Genomic DNA, 19,657 nt, shown 5'->3' with positions numbered 1-19,657 from the left:
GACCTGATGGGAGATAATTGAACCATGGAGGCAGCTTCCCCCCTTCTGTTCTTGTGGTAGTGAGTAAGTCTCATGAGATCTGATGGTTTTAGAAGGCGTTTCCCCTTTTGCTTGGCTGTCTTTCTCTCATGGCTGCCGCCACGTAAGACGTGCCTTTTGCCTTCCGCCATGATTGTGAGGCCTCCCCAACCATGTGAAACTGTCAGTCCATTAAACCTCTTTTTCTTTATTAATTACCCAGTCTTGGGTATGTCTTTATCAGCAGTGTGAAAACAGACTAATACATGAATTAATACATATTCTTAAATTTTGTTTTAATTTTTAAAAATGTAAACGTTGATAGACATACCCACATAAATGAAAGCTCTTTGATGAGTGTAAAGGGGCTTGAGGCCAAAAGGTTTGAGAATTGCTTGGAGTCAATAATGGGATCTTAAAATCAACTTGGTAGTAGTAAGTTGAAAAAAACTAAAGAAGGTTTATTATTATTTTTTTACCTTTAGTTCTTTATAATGTAGTTGGCACCTTTTAAGAAGTTCCTCATTGTGTTTAATATCTTTTTCAAGGGCAGATAAATGTTGCTGAAGATTTAATATCTGGGCCGTCTTATTTTCAACCTCATTCTCCAAGTCACTTGATAGAAAAGGAGAAGATAAAAAATACTTTAAATCTTTTTCTCAATATTACAAATACTTTAGACCTTTACAAAGAAAGCCTTATTTATAGTAAGTTATGTGCAAAATCCTTTTCAGTTAAACCAGTTCTATAATCCTACCAAGCTATTAATCATGAAAATCTATTGCAGACAATTCAAAAAACATTCTAAACAGGAATCAAGTTTTACTTATTTCCTTAACAAGTAGAGTTGACTCTTGAACAATGCAGGGTTTGAAATATGTGGGTCCACTTATACACAGATTTTCTTCTGCCTCTGCCGCCCCTGAGACAGTAAGACCAACCACTCCTTTTCCTCAGCTTATTCAATGTGAAGACAATAAGGATAAAGACCTTAATGATGATCTACTTTTATTTAATTAATAGTAAATATATTTTCTCTTCCTTATGATTTTAACATACTCTTTTCTGTAGCTAACTGTATTGTAAGAATATATGATATACTGTATGGTATCATATACTGTATTTGTAGTATATTGTATAATATACTGTACTGTATATACTGTATTATAAGAATACAGTACATAATACATATAACATCTAAAATATATATTAATCGACTATTTATATTATCAGTAAGGCTTCCAGTCAACAGTAGGCTATTAAGTTTTTGGGGAGTCAAAAGTTATATAGACTTTGACTGCATTGGGGGTCAGTGCCCCTAACCTCTGCACTGTTCAAGGGTCAAATATACTTACGACTTATGTGTGCCAGTATTATGCAAAGTGGTAGACAGAAGTAGAAACAGAATTAAGATGTAACTCCGAAAAAAAAAAAAACCAGGAAATAAACTATAACATTAAAATGTGAACAGGACACTAGATTATATATCCATAGTACTACAGGAGCATAAGAGTTAATCTGGGAGAAGAGATAACTGAATTGTATTCTCTAAATTTTTCATCAGCTGGACCAACTAGGGGAGAAGATAAAAAGAAATACAAAAAGGCACAGAGAGAGTGATTAAAACAGATAAAAGTAATAGCTTAATACTTCTGTTGGTGAATAAATGCAACAAATGTGTGAGGAGTGAAGGGGAAGAAGAGGATGACAATAAGAAGATACGGAGAATAAATAAAGTACCAGATTCCAAATTCATAAAAATGAGTCTCCATACAGCAGAGTCAACTGGCTTCAGAAGTGATCTTTTCCTCACTAATCCAAGTATCTGTCTTCCAAAGCTTTGTGCTTGGTGGAAGAGAACTACCTTTGCAGTTAAGAACAACTTTTCCCTGGTCTGGGGGATATTCCCTGGAGCTGGCCATATTCCACTAAGATGAATATTTCTCCACATTTTAACATCTCTGAAATCTGAAACCATTTTGCAGTTCGTGGTTCAATTAGCATTTATTTCCTTTTTACTGGTACATAAAATAATAGTATATACAACATTTACTGGTATGTAAAACAACTGTGCTACCTTGCTAGAATTTTTAAATTAAAAAAAAAGGCTCAATAAATGTTAGCTGAATAAATGATAAAAATGTGGAAAGGAAGAGAATAGGGCAATTTCTGATAAAAATGGGGCCAGGTGCAAAAATTTAATATGGGTCCTCAGGATTTAATATGAAATATTTATTTTATCATATATAAACCTAAACTTTTATTAACAAATAGTAATTTTGCTAAAAAAAAAAAAAAATTGCAGCTGGGCACAGCGGCTCACGCCTGTAATCTCAGCACTCTGGGAGGCTGAGGCGGGCAGATCACTTGAGGTCAGTAGTTCGAGACCAGCCTGATCAATACGGCGAAACCTTGTCTCTACCAAAAAGTGCAGAAATTAGCCGGGTATGGTGGCACGTGCCTGTAGTCCCAGCTTCTCGGGAGGCTGAGGCAGGAAAACAGCTTGAACCCAGGAGGCGGAGGTTAAAGTGAGCCAAGATTGCACCACTGCACTCCAGCCTGATCGACAGAGTGAGACCCTGTCTCAAAAAAAATAAAATTAAAATTAAAAAAATAAATTGCCAGGCTGGGTGCGGTGGCTTACCCCTGTAATCTCAGCACTTTAGGAGGTGGAGGTGGGTAGATCACTTGAAGCCAGGAGTTTGAGACCAGCTTGGTCAATATGGTGAAACCCTGTCTCCACAAACATTAGTTGGGCATGGTGGCGTTTGCCTGTACTCCCAGCTACTCAGGTGGCTGAGACACAGGAATCACTTGAACACCGGAGGCAGAGGCTGCAGTGAGCCAAGATCCTGCCACTGCACTCTAGCCTAGGTGACAGAGTGAGACCCTGTCTCAAAAAAACAAAAAAAATTGCCAAGTAAACAAACTTCGGAAACTACAGCCTAAGCCAAAAATGAAAACCAACAAAATAAGCAAGACAATATTGTCATTATACAATTTTTCTGAACATATAGAATAAATTTAAGCAATCAATGTAACTTTAATAAAACTAATGAATTTTACACTTTGTTTTTACTGGGTAAAACTAATTCCTATACATTTTCATATAGTGTTCCTCCTTAGTTTTTTTTACTGAGTTTTTACATAGAGCACACGTTACCTAATGAAAAATATATGAAGCCTGAGCTGAGTATGTGAGTTGTTTGTGTGGGATGAATACATCTTTCCTGACAGCCTATCTAAAATAGTATACTCGTCACTCTCTTGCCCCACACTATGCTTTATTTGTCTCCACAGCACTGATCACCACCTAACCTAGTATTCATTTATAGTCTATCTTCCCCTAAATTTAAGATCCAGTAGAGAAATTTCGTATATTAATACTTTGTTTCCTGATGTGTCTTGTGCCTTGATTAGTGCCTGGAATATTAGATACCCATTAAGTATTTGTTGTTTGAAAGAACAAATAAAAGAATAAAATTTTAAAGAGCATACTTCAGAAGATTACATTAAAATGTTATAGCATTTTAACAATTCAAAAATTCACAGGTAATTTTTTTTATGAAACACGCTGGTAATCATTCTAAGGGTTTGCTTACACATTATGTATACTTTTGTAACTGAAAACTGCATTGAGATAATAAACAAAAGCAAGTGCCAGAACACCAAGGTGCTAGTCATTCAACTTTTTCTATTGCTAATTGTTTTACTAAACTTTCCAACATCCATTATGGTTATTTTCCTTTATTCTGCTCTCATAATCACATAAAAATGACTAGAAGAAATCTATTTCAACAAAACTCTCATTTCCCCTACACATACAAGTAATTTATAATTCTTTTTTTTTTTTTTCTGCTCAGTTGTCTTAGATATTTCTTTTACTTAAGTCCTAAGTTCTTCTACTGAAGATCTTCTAAGTCATTAATTCAGGCCCAAACCATCAATTCATCAACTGAATGAATTCAGCTAAGAAATCATGGGGTTGTTTTTTGATACCAAAATTTCTTTTTGCATGCTCATGAATCTCTTAATAGTTTTTCGTTTAACTTCTCAATTTGTCTATTCTAGTAGCTGTATTTTCCTAGGCATGTGTTCTAATCATGTCAGTTGATCTTCTTTCTAGAACTGTGCACCTCAAAGTACCAATCAGGGACATTATAAGGAGCTTGAGCCAGAATGTAAACCAGCCTGCTGTATCCTCTCTGAGACAAATAGGCAAAACTAAACAGTGAGCACAGTGATGTAGCTGATTTACATTGAGTCAAGCTCCTATCTCCTTGAGGACAAGTAACAAATAGTGTACAAATGATCCAGTTGAGGGAATACATTCTGGATTATCAGTCCTGAATGCCGTTGTTAAAGTGATGGTGCAAGATAACTGTCAACCCCGAATTCTATGACTAGCTAAGTGATGTTTTAAGACCAAGCACTGAGATAGATTACTCACGTCCTCACTGAAACAACCACTAAAAGAGTAATATGAAAGAAAATGAACCCCAAAGGAAGCAGTGGGAATAATACAGTAAAGCTAAACTTGACTCTAACCTTATTTCAGAATCCACATCTCTGCTTAGGAACTTAGGTCTTGTATTTTCAGATGAATAATAACGTCCTGCAAAAACTTGATCACCATCAGCAGTAAAAGCTTCTCTACAATTTTTGGGTGGTTTTTGGGACTGCATTACTGCACGAGCTACAGAATTATTCTAAAAGAATAGAAGAAAATAAATTTTTTAAGACGATGTGAAAATTTTTCTGATGTACAGAATTTCAAAATGTTACTCGTCCTTATTATTTTAATATGATTCAAGTATTCTTTTTAAAACATTCAAATAATTTCATAAAGTTAAATATAAGAATTTTAAAAACTTTCAAGGTTAGAAGAATTAAAACTATTTAAAAAGTCTTAAAACAGTTTAGTAAACAATGTTTCATGACAAATTGGTGTATATTTATTTTTAAATTCACATATTGCTATCTATTTAAAAGTTAAAACTATTCTAAGTGCTTTTTAATGTGAAAATATAGACTTTAGACCAGTTCATAGTAATTATTTTTTCTAAATGACTTTTACACCCTAGAAAAGATATGAATGAATAGCAAATTCCAATAAAAGATTAACATACTGAAATATGTAGGGAAAGTCTGGAAATATTTAAGCCCTGGAGGAAGTAAAAGAAGATTAGATTAATTAAGGCCTAATCAACCTCTCTGGGGACAGACTTTTACAACAACACTTCATTATTTTTTTTCAAGTACCATTCTAAAATATGAGTAGAACCCACAAATAATTACAATATGAACATATGTATATGTATATATATATATATACACACGCACACATTTGAGTTATCTAGACCCTTCTTAGCGTCTATTAATGAGAAAAAAGACTTTTGTCTTGATTACAGATTTGTTTTAAATAACGAGACAATATAAATCACCTTGTCCCTTCTCAGCAAATTTATGCCAACAGAGGAAACAAAATATGGTGATCTAATCTAACAAGCACATAAAAACACCTACACAGATAAACAGTAAATATTGATTTATCTAACAGAGTACAAAGTTATATGAAAAAGAAGTCATAAGATATCAAGCAAAATATTTCATTTAAGTAGAATAATACAGATATCTGTAAGGGCAAATAAAAAATAAATTTGGCAGCCAAACAAAAATGAACAAAAAAAGTTATAGCACCATGCACCAAAAGAATAATATGCATTTGTGAAATGATTTTATAAAGAACAGCTGAAAGTTATAAAGTTCCATGGGGCAGAAAACGTGCAAATCAACCAGTTTCTATATTATCCTATAGATTTTCCTATCAGGTAAAAGTACAATAGCGAAACACATCAACAACTCTATGATAAAAGGGGAATAGGAATTTATATAATTATCTTCAGTTTTAAAAATTTAACAATAACATAAAATACAGCAAAGATCTGGAGGTCTTACTTTGATTAGTAGCACTGTCTCTATGCCTCTCATGTCAATTAGGCTATTTGCCACAACCGCATTATCTATTTCTAAAGCTGTCAGAACTGTTGGAAAGTCTGGATGATAAGCAGCTCTAGGAGACAAAAATACAGAAGGATTAACAGCAAATTTTAGTTATAAATATATACATATGAAAATTGTATATATATATATGAGTATATATATTTCCATATATATTTGTAATGGGGGAAATTATAAACAACAAGACAATATCAAGTATCTGGTAACATTTGAAAACATAGCTGTATAGGTTTATTTATTTAGCATTTATATAATACTATGTGCTAGGCACTGTTATAAGCATGTCACAAATATTAGCTCATTCAATCCTCATAACAACCACATAAGATAAATAGTATTATTCTCTCCACATTTTTTTCAGATGAGGATGCTTCAGAGAGTTGAGTATGTTCCCCAACGTCGTGAAGCTACTTATGTAACTGGGCTAGGATTTAACCCAGGCAGCTCAGCTCTAGAGTCCAGATTCTTAATCAATATGCCCTGCTGCCTACTACAATTAATAATTACAATTTCCTTAAATCTCATACAGTTATCATACATAAGTCAATTATTTAAAATTCATTATAAATAGCTAAACAATCTTTTCCCTGATATGAGAAAAGAAAAACTGAAGCAAAGTTTATTACCAACACAGAGGAAATATGAAAGAAAAGATATTCTTATGAATTGTAATTTGGGCTCATGAAAGAGACAATCTTTCAACTAAAATGTAAACATGTGAGCTATTAATAGCACTGAAAAATGAACATACTAAGAATAGGAGGTATAGGAGCAATGAATGGCTGAAGAGGAGGAGATGGTGGTAGCACTCTTAGTGCTTTCCTAGTCCTACAATTCCAAAACAAAGTATCTTTGCATGCATGTTTTATACCTATTCATCCATTAATTCAACACATATTTAGTGAGCACCTACTCTGTGCCAGGTGCTGTTCCAGAGGATAAAGGGAGCAGTATACAAAACAGACTACACCCTGCTCATGGAGCTTACATTTTTTTGAAGGAAGACAGAGAATAAAGAAAAAGAAGGGAAGGCAGCTTATGGTGCTTTTTTACACACACAAAAAAAGACTAGAAAAAGCCTCACTAAGGTAACACTGGGCAGATACCTGAGGAAATGATATAGTCACATAAGTAACCTTAGAAGACCATTTCAGACAGAGGGAAGAGCAATCACAAAGACCCTAAAAGGTGTGTCAGAGAAGCAAGGAGACAGATTGCCACAGTAGGCAGATCAGGGAGGGAAGTGTTTCTAGAGACAGGATAAGAAAGATGGTGAGAGGACAGATCATCCAGGCCTAGAGGTCACAGTCAGCCCTGTGATAAGGAAAACAGCAAAGTTTAGAGTCCTTTGAGCTGAGGCACAACATGACCTGACTTTACGTTGGCTGCTGTACTGAGACTGTGGTGCCAAGTAACCAGAAGCAGGGAGATCAGCCTGTGCAATTCTCAAGGGAAACATGATGATGGCGTGAGCCAGTAGAGTCACCACACAAGTGGTCAGATCTTGGATATATTTCTAAAGTACAGCCAGTAGGATGTGGGGTAGCAGAAAGGAGTCAAGAATGACTCTGCAATAGAGAAACGAAGATGGAGAAGATTACTGAAAGTGCAGGTTTTGGGGTGGAAATCGGGAGTATGGCTTTCAGACATGGTAAGTTTGAAATGCTTATTGGGCATCTAAGTGAAAAATATATATTAAGTATATTATATTATAGAGTTCAGAAGAAAAAGGCAACCTACAAACATAGTTTCACAGTCATCAATGTATGATCTGTAAAGCCATGAAATCAGATGAGTTCACCTAGGGAGAAGTGCATACCAAGAAAAGTTCTGGAGCACTGGTACAGTCAGCAGTGAGGAGGAAGAAGCAAAAGATACCAAAAACGAACACCTAGAGAATTAGGAAAATGAGAAGAGTGAGGTCCTTGGTGCCAAGTGAAAAAGTGTTTCAGGAAGAATGAAAGGATCAAGGGCAAATACGGCCAGTAAGTAAAATTAGTGAAGAGTAATGACTTTGAGTCAATTGAGTTAAGCAAAGTGAGGGTTGCTGATGCCTTGATAAGAGCTGTTTTGGTATATGGTGAAATTATAAAGTCTGACTGGAGAAGGTTCAAGAAAGAAGGTAGAAAGAAATTAGAGAAACAGACAACTCCTTTGAGTTTTTCCTGAAAAGGGAAGCAGAGAAAAGTGACAGTAGCAGGTAAATGGCTTTTTAGGACAGAGTTCAGGTGGAAAACAAGGATAAGAAAGAATAGGGTATGGGTGCTCTAGAAACGTCAGGCAGTCAATGAAACAAAGTAGGGAACAAGGAGATAAAGAAAGGGAGTAGGAGTCTAAGAGGGGAGGATGTGGTAGGCAGTTCTGGTGAAATGTAGACTCTCGCTAGCCTGTTGAGAGCACAGGTTTTGACACTAGGAAGGAGTCACCATTTTGGGGCAGCCAAAGGCCATCATTACATGAAGCTGTTACTACCAGTTTCCTCTAAAGCGCCAAATCACAACTACCTCTTCCTTTTGCTATTCGTCCCTGGGATTTACCTCATACTGGCTTATATTACAATTAATAGTATGTTGAGGGAGGATACAATATTAGTCTAGCAGAGCCAAAAGTAGAAAGGAATATAAGTAATGAGATGTTGGTGACAGGGGACAAGGAGAAGATAATAGGACACAGGTTCACAAACAATGTTAAGCAGAAAGTCTAAACAAAACATACTGACAAAGGAAAAAGTGCACAGAAAATCTAGTCAAGTATAATAGGCCTCACTGGTAAGCGGAGTTACAGGACAAAATGATTTTTTTCATCCTAATTATACTTAAATCATTTGATAAAAAGATGTGATTTCTAAAGTCAAGTAAAAGGAAAAACACCACTAAGTTAAAATATAGGAAAAAAACATGATTAAAATTTGGTGTATTTTTATTTTATTTTTTTGAGACAGGACCTCCCTCTGTCACCTGGAGTGCAGTGGCACGATCACAGCCCACTGCAGCCTTGACTTCCAAGGCTCCAGTGATCCTCCCACCTCAGGCTCCTGAGTAGCTGGGAGCACAGGCACATAGCACCATGCTCAGTTTATTTTTGTATTTTGGGTAGAGACGGCGTTTCACCACATTGCCCAGGCTGGTCTTAAATGCCTGGGCTCAAATGATCCACGCGATTCGGCCTCCCAAAGTGCTGGGATTACAGGTGTGAGCCACCGTGACTGGTCTAAATTTGGTGTATTTTTAATTTCTCCAAATATAAGAAGATATAAAGTGAGAAGTTATAACAGACTATGAAGAGAGCTGTGCGGAGCACCAGAAGGAGATGAAGAAAAGCCCACAAAATAGGCTGAGAAACACCTAAAGAGTATGAGAACCAAGAAAATGGTGTCATAGTAACAAAAGGAATATGAAGTTTGAAGGAAGGTGCATTTAATAGTATCTAATGCTTGAGAGAAGGTAAATATCAACTGGATTCGGCAACAAGGAAATAACTGGAGAATGTAATTAACATTTAGGAACCAAGAGTGGTAAGTCTATGAGTGAATGCAGTCTCCCCTAGGAGAGGTGTATTTTTAAAAGAAATGCAAATCAGAGACCTACCATGTTTAAAACAGAGAGAAAATTTAACAGGAAAGTTTAAGGCTCAGGAGAGGGCTGAAATAATTTTTTTAAATGGTTAATAGAGTCAGGCAAGAAAGTATGTGATTCAAGGCACAAGTAGACTAGCCTCAGACAGAAAGAATCTCTCTTGAGATGGGGGCAAGATGTACAAATGCAGACATAATAGCAGGAGTAGTAGTTTAGTAGCTTCTATGTCCTTCTGAAAAGAAGAAACAAGACCATCTTTATAGGAAAGGAAAGCACATTTTCTGAATACTCCTTATGAGCTAGGCACCTTCCTAGGTACCTCTGTTAAGGTTATCTAGCGTAAGCCTAAATGACTGAAATGAGTCCTATGTATCTGATGCATTATAATACCCTAATAATATTTTACTATTATTTTCCACATTAAAATAATATAGCCAGTTTTTAAATTTAGCATTTGAACCATAATTCATACCGAAAAATTTCTTCAAACACAGAAAAAAATCACCCCTTCAAAATGTTTACAAGGCAGGTAAAGTTAACAGAATGTTAGACATACTCAAGACTCTTGTCAATATCCTGTCAACACCCAAAAGGATTAGAATCTAGTTTCTTCCACAACTCCAACAACTTGTGTTTCAGCTACCTGCTCCTGAAGCCAAAACATGGACTTTGTCATCCCCTAGACCTGTTCCATTCAACTTGAATTTCTCACTCTTACCACAACCTCCTATCCTTCCAGACTTATCATGCATTTAAGCATATTCTCTAACTTCACTGAGGTGGGTCTAAACACTTTCTCGCAGGCCTCTCTTTCTTTAAACTAGTTTGTCAACAAAACACTCAACTGCTTCCCTTTTCCCTTTCTGCAGTACCTACCCACTCTAAAAAACTCTAATATTTATCTAACAGTACAGACTCTCCCTCCACTCACATCTCTAAAGAAACATTATTAGTGAAAAATCCTGCAGCCACTAGGCTTTTGTATCTTAAGCAGACTTTGAGTCAGCTTCCTCTCTCATTCTCCTTGGTAGCCAATCTAAACCCTTAAAGAAGGTACCTCCTAGCAACTCCTGAGGCCCTTGTTCTCAGCACATAAACTCACCTACTTCCAAGAAAACTGGCATTATGACACATACATTGGATCCTTTGTCACATGTGTTTCGTGGCTAAGTGATTAGAAGCACAGGCTGGGACACACAATGTGCCAGCAAGGCAGTGCCAGGCACTCTTCTTCAGAGTCTTTGTGTCAGTTCACAGAGCAGGCCCCACCAGAATGGCCAGGACTATTCTCTTTGGTCCTAAAATGACAGTTCAGATTCAAGGAGGACATTCCTCACAATTGATGGCATCCTTCAGCTAGTCACTCCAACCAGAAACCTAGGAGTCATCCTGATTTTTCCTTCTCTTGCATTCAATTAACAAATTTTATTGATTTTGCCCAAATCTCTGTGCTATCTGTTTCTTCCTATCAAAAATGCAAATGCTATTTTTTGCAGAATAACTCCCAATGTCATGCTTCCACGCATTTTGCACACAGAATTCTATTTGCCTACAAGGCAATTAACTTTTTCTATCACTTGACAAACTCATCAGTTAAAAGACTGATGATTTCTCAACTCCTCTCTGAATTCTTCCTTGATCTACCTATTAACATGAGTTAATTACACACACTAATTTACCAAATATGAGAGACATAGCATTAGACTTAATTAAAAAGAAGGTTTATTTTAAAAAGTGGAGATGGGAGAGAAAAGAAATTTTAAAATGTCATCTGGGAATAGATATATACATTCATTTTTTATTTTTTTTTTTTTGAGACACAGTCTCATTCTTCACCCAAGCTAGAGTGCAGTGGCATGACCTTGGCTCACTGTATCACTACAACCTCCACCTCCTAGGCTCAAGCGATTCTCCCACCTCAGCCTTCCAAGTAGCTGGGACCACAGGCACACACCACCAAGCCTGGCTATTTTTTTGTATTTTTGGTAGACAGGTTTCCCCAAGTTGCCCAGGCTCGTCTTGAACTCCTGAGCTCAAGCAATCTGCCCGCCTTGGCCTACCAAAGTGCTGGGATTACAGGCATGAGCCCCTGTGCCTGGCCTACATTCATTTTTAAAGTATTAGCCAGTAGTTAGCAAAGAAGCCAGTTTGGGTACTGAGCTCCCTTGAAAAGACTTGTTAAGGTCATCAAAGAACACAATTACTGCTCTTCACGGATTCTGTGAAACACCTTCAGAATTTAACTGTGTGTAATGGGTGCCAATGTTCTTCCTCAGGCCCCTCCCTCTTAAATTGGTCATATCATTTTCCTCACTGGTGTAATTTCTAAGCCATACTACATCTGTTTCCCTGTAATGTCTCCCACATATAAGAACTTCAATGGTAGGGAGTATTTATCTATGTTTCTCTAATGCCTAGAACTAATACCTAGACAGAAATTAAAGTGGCTTGATGAAATTTTACAAATCAGTGGTAAAGATATGATTAACATTAAAAGTGTTTTAACTCTTTCCAATCTTGCATATGATTAAGCAAAGCCAGAAACATATTCAATTACTAATGCCTTACCTGTGTCTTACATCATATATCTCATTCCGAAACTCAGAAACTATTATCGGTGGCCTTGAGGTCCCTGGTAAATAAAACCTTTTCATGAGTGCCTGAAGGACCCTTTCATCAGCATGATTATGGCAACAATAGGCCTGCAGAAGCCCTTTTAAGCAAGATTCAATAGCCAAAGCAAGTTCTGGGTCCCGAAGATGAATGCAAGCTCCTAAAAGTGAGAGAAAATTACAGAAGGGCTCATAAATGCTTATTTTGAAATATTAACATCCTCCTCTTTAATTATAGCATATAAATGACTTATATTTTTATATAAAGCAGTTTAAATGACATTACAGATCATTTAATCATAGTTTATAAATGATTTAACATACTTTTATATAAAGCAGTTTAAATAATATTTTAACTGAATGGGAAATCCCCTATACCCATAGGATACAATGGAGAGAAAATCCACCAAATCCTGTGAAAAAAATTGTCCCACTCTAATGTAAATCAATGTAATGGCTTTTCTATGTTCAGTTTATACTATTCTAGCCTTCCCATGGGGTTCTGAAAATCAAAGGATTTTCAAAATCCTTAATGGGATGCGAAAAAAAAAAGCCTCATCCTTTGAAATGGATCCTGGTATAAAGGTACGTATCATTTAAAAGAGATATTACTACAATACTTAAATGCAATACTTTACTAACAAAATATATTTATAAGCATTTTCACCTAATGATTTTCAGAATTAAAGATAACCCCCCAAGAAAACGTGACTAAAAAAAATTTTTTAAGTACCATGTATATGTAAGAGTGAAGTAACCACAGATTTTACAGTTGGAAGAGAACTTAGAAATCATGCTGCCCAACCAAAATAGAAACTAAGAAAGAAAAGTCATTTTAAAAAGATTACCAAAACTCAGGTAACTGCTCCTTCAACTATATCTTGGTGTTACTGGTTTATTCTGAATAATCAATTATATTACATTAGTTCATTTACTTATTCACTCATTTATTCAGAAAAACAAGAATCAAATCATTCAACTCTATGATTACTTATCCTTTTCCAAAGTTCTCTTTCTTTCGGATATTTTATGCTTTAAAAATATAAAACGAAAGCTACAAAGCTTTATATAATTTCATTATTTTAAATGAAATCATTTTATTTCGAAAACTTCATTCAATCGTTCTGAAAATAAAAACTTATTTCTAAAGTTTATTATAACCTCGCTATATTAAGACAAATACCTAAAGGGCCTACAGGTTTATAGGTAAAATGTCCTTGTCTATAAGCAGCATCTATGGCTTCAAGAAGAGCTGGAACATTAGGGCCAAATCTTTTGAGTCGATCAGTTTTACTATCTTTCAATTCTTTCAGTTGCCTCTGATTGTAGCTCAGTGCATGCTTCACATCTAATTCTTCTCTCCTAAAAAACAAAAGCAGAAAAACAGAACATATATGTGATAGTTTTACAGAAACATTTAACCTTTGCCCATAACACCTACATCCCAGTGAATGACCCAGCTAGCTACCCTAAACACCAAAAGCAGAATTATTTATTTGAAAATAATTGTGTTACCAGAGAAAAACAGTCTGGAGTCCTCAAAACTTGGCATAAAAAAAGTAATGCAACAATGATGGGCTAGGAATCCCAGAAATTGTTCAACTCTACAACTATAAGAAAAGTCTGGAGAAGTGATTTTAAAAGATCCAGCTGGCTGTAGGTGCACTGCCAATGAGTTAGCCCTGCTCTGCAAAGTATTTAACATAAAAATAAAATCTTTTTAAAAAGATCCCTTATTATGTAGAAGAAACAACCATATTTGCTCTCTTCATATAAGAACAAAACTATATGATGTAAAAGTAATTGAAAAAAATCATTCTAAGGATGTTGCAACTTACTTAATTTTGCCATGTTCTTCTTTGTCCTTTTCTATGGCTTGCTGAAACTGTTCGATCTCTTGATTGACTGAATTTTCTTGATTTTGAAAGGCCTTTACTCTCTCTTTTAACCAAGATATTTTTTTTTGTCTTTCCAACCGTTCAGGTTCCAAAGATTGGTCAGTACTAACAATAAATAACCCAAAGTAAAAAATGTTAGTTCAATGAACAGCCTAACATTTAAAGAACACAAACCGATGTAATAAAATTCTATTAACAACAATACATAAAATATAATACTCCAATGCATCTACCTTACTTTATTACAAAATGAGATAGTCATGAAAATTTCAAAGTAACTATCCTACCTTTTTTTCAGCTCTTCAATTCGTTTACAAAGCTGCTCATCATCTTTCTTTAATGCTTTATATTCGTTTAAGGATCGGTTATATAAAACCTAACAAAAAAAATTAGACACACTTTACAAAAATGAAAACACAAATATCCCATTCACATCCACTTTTGTCAAATCTTCAGAGGCTGAATATATACAGGAATATATTTTTTAAATGAAGCACAAAATGGCCATTTGAAACCATTACATTTTTTAAAATCTCAAAACATCACTAATTTCAACTCAGGTACAAAATCTCTACTTTAAAAAATAGAAGGCCAGGTGCTGTGGCTCACGCCTGTAATCCCAGCACTTCGGGAGGCCAAGGCGGGCGGATCACGAGGTCAGGAGATCTAGACCATCCTGGCTAACACGGTGAAACCCCGTCTCTACTAAAAATATGAAAAATTAGCTGGGCGTGGTGGCACGCCCCTATAGTCCCAGGTACTCAGGAGACTGAGGCAGGAAAATCGCTTAAACCCAGGAGGCAGAGGTTGCAGTGAGCCGAGATTGCGCCACTGCACTCCAGCCTGGGCGACAGGGTGAGACTCCGTCTCAGAAAAATAATAATTAAAAAAATAGAAGAGGCTGGGTGCAGAGGCTCACACATGTAATCCCAGCACTTTGGGAGGCTGAGGCAGGTAAATCACTTGAGGCCAAGAGTTCAAGACCAGCCTGGACATTGTGGCGAAATCCTGTCTCTACAAGAAATACAAAAAAATTTAGCCAGCTGTGGTGACAGATGTCTGTAGTCCCAGCTATCAGGTGGCCGAGGTGGGAGGATAGCGTGTGTCCAGGAGATAAGAGGCTGCAGTGAGCCGTGATGGCGCCACAGCACTCCAGCCTGGGTGACGGAGCAAGACTATTTCAAAACAAATAAAATATAATAAAAAAGGATAGAAGAACAGCCTTTATATTTGCTGTGTGGCTTTTAATATTCCAGTTTAGAAAATTTATCTCACCTCAGCTTCATTATAGGCCCTTTTCTTAGCAACAACATCTGCTTTCAATGCCATACATTCTGGTGCTCGTGCATTTGTCTCTTCACTAATCTTTTCTAGTTTGTCTTGAATATCCTTGTACTTTTGTTCTGCTTCATTAAGTCTGACCTTTAAGAAAATAACATTATTGAAGTATATTTTTTCTTCAATAGAGAGAATTTTAAAAAATAATTATCTATAGTTCATATACCAATAAATTTAACTTCACTCAAGACATCAGGCAAATAAACATAACATAACATTATATAAAATATTATAATATAATTTGATCTTAACCCACAGTTAGTTATCCAACAAATGTGTTATCCTCTTGGGATACAAAGACATGATAACAAATGTCCTCAGATAACACAAAAGAGAGAGATATAATTTAGCAGAAAAACAGAACACAAACTGATGATACAGTCTGTATACAATAATACTAAAGTAGGGTACATTTATTTTTAATTGTGGTAGCACAGAGAAACAAACCAGAGGTCGGCCAGAAAAAGTCAGGAATGCCTTTAAAGAGCAAGTAGTATTTTGAGCTGAGATTTTAAAAATTAATCTAAGTGTACCAGGAAATAAGTTGAGGAAGGGTGTTAGAGGCAGATGAAAGAGCATGTACAAAGGTATTAATACTTTAGAAATTAAATATTGCTAGAGCTTAAATTGAAAGGATAATGGCAGGAGACGAGATGAAGGGGTAGAAGGGCCTCGCATTCTACAATGAACAGCTTACAACTTAATCTTCTTGACAACAGGAAGACAGCCTAAGTCTGTCTCTTATCTCCTAAGTCTGCATGTTAGATTACTCTGGAAGCACTTGGAACACAGGGTAGACAGAAAAATCAAAGGAAAAGATTTCAGTAAGAAGTTAATATATTATGGAACAAAGACAATTAGGGACCAAAATGGGATGCTGACAATAGGGACTGATTAGAAGGAACAAATATGAGAACTATTTCGATCGGGGTCAGCAAACCTTTCTACAAGGAGCTGGATAGCGCACACTTCAGGTTTTGTGGGCCACATGGTCTCTCCTAAAACAATTCAACTCTGCCATTAAAACATGAAAGCACCCAAGGACAATGAGTAGAGGAATTGTTTTTTTAATAAAAATGAAAGCTGGATCCAGGTTTTATACAAACTAAACATAATTCATATTATTTTTCAGTTTTAAATTAACAAAAGTTTAAAGTCTGCTTTAGACACTGTTTCTTCAGAAACCTTCCATTTAACAGTCATTCTACAAGCAATAATCAAGCACACACAATGTGAAAGGCTTTATGTAAGACAAGGTGGTAAGGATATAAAGATAAAATAAGATAGTCTTTACCCTCCAGAAATTTGCCAATTACTACATAGAGTATGCAAATGCTTAAACGGAGAAAAAGGCCTAAAACCTAAACATAACCTAGCCTTATGATCCTCCTTTCCCATTTAAAAAAGAGGTGAGCATCTATTACGCAGACTGGATTCCATTTTAGACTGGGAAATGCTTGAGGAGGAAAGTATTTAAGGCCTTACCTGATGATAAGCTGAGAATTGAGGGTGAGAAGAGAAAAACACTTGGTGAAAATTTCAGAATATTCTTTCAGAAATGAAAATTTAAGGTGAGAGGTGGAAAGCGTTGAAATTCCACTTACTGCCTGAAGAGGGAGTAAGAAACTTAGCCCAGAAATCGCTAAGTGTCCTATCTTTACCTATTTTTACATACTCATATATTACCTCTGATGAATTAATGTCATAACCCTTAAAAGAAAAAAAAGATCAATCTGCTTATCTTGGAGGCAGACAGGAAAAAGCAAGCTAGGAAAGATTACATTCTATACCACAGCCAAGCTTGGGGCCAGAAAGAAATTTCCTAAGCAAAGTAGAGAAAATGCTAAGAGGTAAGTAAGCTACACCGACACATTGAGTACATTTGCGGGGGAAGGCGAGTAAAGAAAGAAAAAACTAGGAGTTCTACTTCTGGCATTACAGCATGAGGAGCCCCACAGTTCTGGCTGCTCAACCTTGTGAGTATACTAAAACCCAGTGAATTATACACTTTAAATGGGTGAATTATGTGGTATATGAATGATATCTCGATAAAGCTGTTCAAAGCAGAAAGAGTGAGTATAAAGAGTGGATCTGCTGAATGTTAAAGGGTCCACATGGAAAGCCCCAACAGAGAATGACTGCCTCTACTCAACACTCAACTTCTGTAACCTCTAGGCCCGTGTGGAAGACTTTCATGACTTTCTTGAATTTCAGATAGGGTAGTTTCTACCTGCACTCTTAGATGTCAGGCTGAAATTAACCTTAACAGACCTAACAATGAATCCTACTTGCCTTCCACCTATATGAAATCCTCTGACAGGCCATCTTGGTTCTGGACCATAAATCTCAGTTCCCTTAGCAATCTCTGGGCATTGTTTTCAGTTCTGAGTTCTCATACTTCCTGATACTTACCTTTAATGTGATTCTAATTTATATTATTCTAGCACCCCTTTATTTCTCAGGTCTTTTTGTGTTTCAACTCCTTAATGAACCAAAGAGTAAAAGCTTCATGCTCTTCTTATATGTCTTGTCAGTAACAAAGTTCCACTGACAATATGCATGAGTTCTAGAGCCCTAGCCTCAGACAGGCTTATCATGGATAGAGTATACTTTTCAAAAGACAGTCACCACAACAGGCCTTGAAAACAAGCTTAGGTCTATTTCACCTAAGCAATAAATTCAAATATAGACAAATATACTGCCTGAAACTGATGGTTTGGTGGGTCATAAATAGTCTAATATCCGTAATTTCATATGATTCAACCTATTAAATCTGCATTTAAAAAACTGTAATTACCTGCTGTTCTTCCATTTTCCTGTCAAGTCTAGCAGCACGATCTTCTCCAATTTTGATATTATCTCTGATAGCATTCAATTGTTTTTCAATTTCATTGACCTAAAAAAGAAATTATATAGTAAATTGATCAGATTAACAATAATAACCAAATACATTCTGCATATCACATAGATACGTGAACAAGTAATTAAGTGATAATTACCACTGCCCAAGCCATTTCATGTTTCAAGGACTCTAAATTAGTCTTCATTGTACTTAAACCAGCAATACTTTGAAAACGTTCCTCTTTCTCTACGCACTGGCGCTTTAGTTCAGTAAGCCGCTTAAAAAAAGAAAACAGAACGGACGTATTTTTTATTAATGTTGAAAAAACACATTTTTGCAAATCTATTTCTTTTAAAAACAATGCCTAAACAAGTACTACATAAATATTCGTTTAAAAATAACTTCTATTTTTTAAAATTATTCTTGATTCTTTGGTATACTTTTAGTAAGTCCAATAATTTTGTGAATTTCTGCACTATAAAAATGGCCAAATACTCTTCAGATGAAGAGCAAAGGAATTAAAGGTTCAAGACTACACAAATATAGAGAAATCCCAAAACTCACTTTCCCATTTTCCCTCTTTATTCCCTATCTGATAGATATGATGGTCTGTTCTTCAAAGTATAGTCAGTAGGCATTCCAAAGAGAATGTAAGGATGAGAAGAAATTTATTTCTGAAAATCAAACAAGTTACAATTTTCTTAACTAAGTTCACTATTTTTTTTTTTTTTTTTTTGAGACAGAGTCTCACTCTGTCACCAGGCTGCAGTGCAGTGGCACAATCTCAGCTCACTGCAACCTCCACCTCCCAGGTTCAAGCGATTCTCCTGCCTCAGCCTCCCAAGTAGCTGGGACTACAGGCATGCACCACCACGCCCAGCTAATTTCTGTATTTTTAGTAGAGACGGGGTTTCATCATGTTAGCCAGGAACTGAGTTCACTTTTAATAATTAATTAAAAATCACCAAATATCAAATACTGTGATATTCAAACAATTTCTCATATTCTGTCCACCTGGGTAGACAGCCTCTACCCTTCATTCATGCTTACCATATTCAACTTGGGCCTGAACACTGTAGACCTTACTTTGTTTCCCTATCTAATGCACTTTCCCATTCTCCAAAATTCTTTCAATCTATTATCATTCTCTTCAAACCTCATACACCTCATACACCCTGCCACCATATTCCCTCATTCATTCCCTCTCTCCAGCTTAGACAATTGGAAGCCATCAGACAGAAACTCCCTCAACAATCTTAACTACAAATCTAAAGCAGCCATCCCTTCCTCTTGCAACAAAAGACAGGTGGCCTCATATTTAAGACCCGTACCATCCTCTACCTATATCTTGGA

At 36.0% G+C, this 19,657-nt stretch overlaps 1 protein-coding gene across 5 annotated transcripts in view; it reads right to left on the bottom strand.

Annotated features, from left to right (window-relative positions):
- Positions 1 to 19,657, bottom strand: part of SMC6 (structural maintenance of chromosomes 6) — an 88,721-nt gene that overhangs the window by 37,512 nt on the left and 31,552 nt on the right. For all 5 annotated transcript variants that reach the window (XM_055378755.2, XM_063696045.1, XM_063696046.1 and 2 more), the window contains 10 exons: positions 18,462 to 18,581; positions 18,260 to 18,358; positions 15,400 to 15,546; positions 14,412 to 14,500; positions 14,065 to 14,229; positions 13,410 to 13,588; positions 12,183 to 12,387; positions 5,977 to 6,091; positions 4,567 to 4,727; positions 498 to 633 (listed from right to left, as the gene is read on the bottom strand). In XM_055378755.2, the coding sequence (XP_055234730.2) occupies positions 498 to 633; positions 4,567 to 4,727; positions 5,977 to 6,091; positions 12,183 to 12,387; positions 13,410 to 13,588; positions 14,065 to 14,229; positions 14,412 to 14,500; positions 15,400 to 15,546; positions 18,260 to 18,358; positions 18,462 to 18,581 (1,416 nt within the window). The remainder of the gene's footprint in view (positions 1 to 497; positions 634 to 4,566; positions 4,728 to 5,976; positions 6,092 to 12,182; positions 12,388 to 13,409; positions 13,589 to 14,064; positions 14,230 to 14,411; positions 14,501 to 15,399; positions 15,547 to 18,259; positions 18,359 to 18,461; positions 18,582 to 19,657) is intronic.

The sequence above is a fragment of the Gorilla gorilla genome, chromosome 12, assembly GCF_029281585.2.
Source record: "Gorilla gorilla gorilla isolate KB3781 chromosome 12, NHGRI_mGorGor1-v2.1_pri, whole genome shotgun sequence".
NCBI classification, from domain to species: domain Eukaryota; kingdom Metazoa; phylum Chordata; class Mammalia; order Primates; family Hominidae; genus Gorilla; species Gorilla gorilla.
This window is presented reverse-complemented; position numbering and strand designations above follow the sequence as displayed.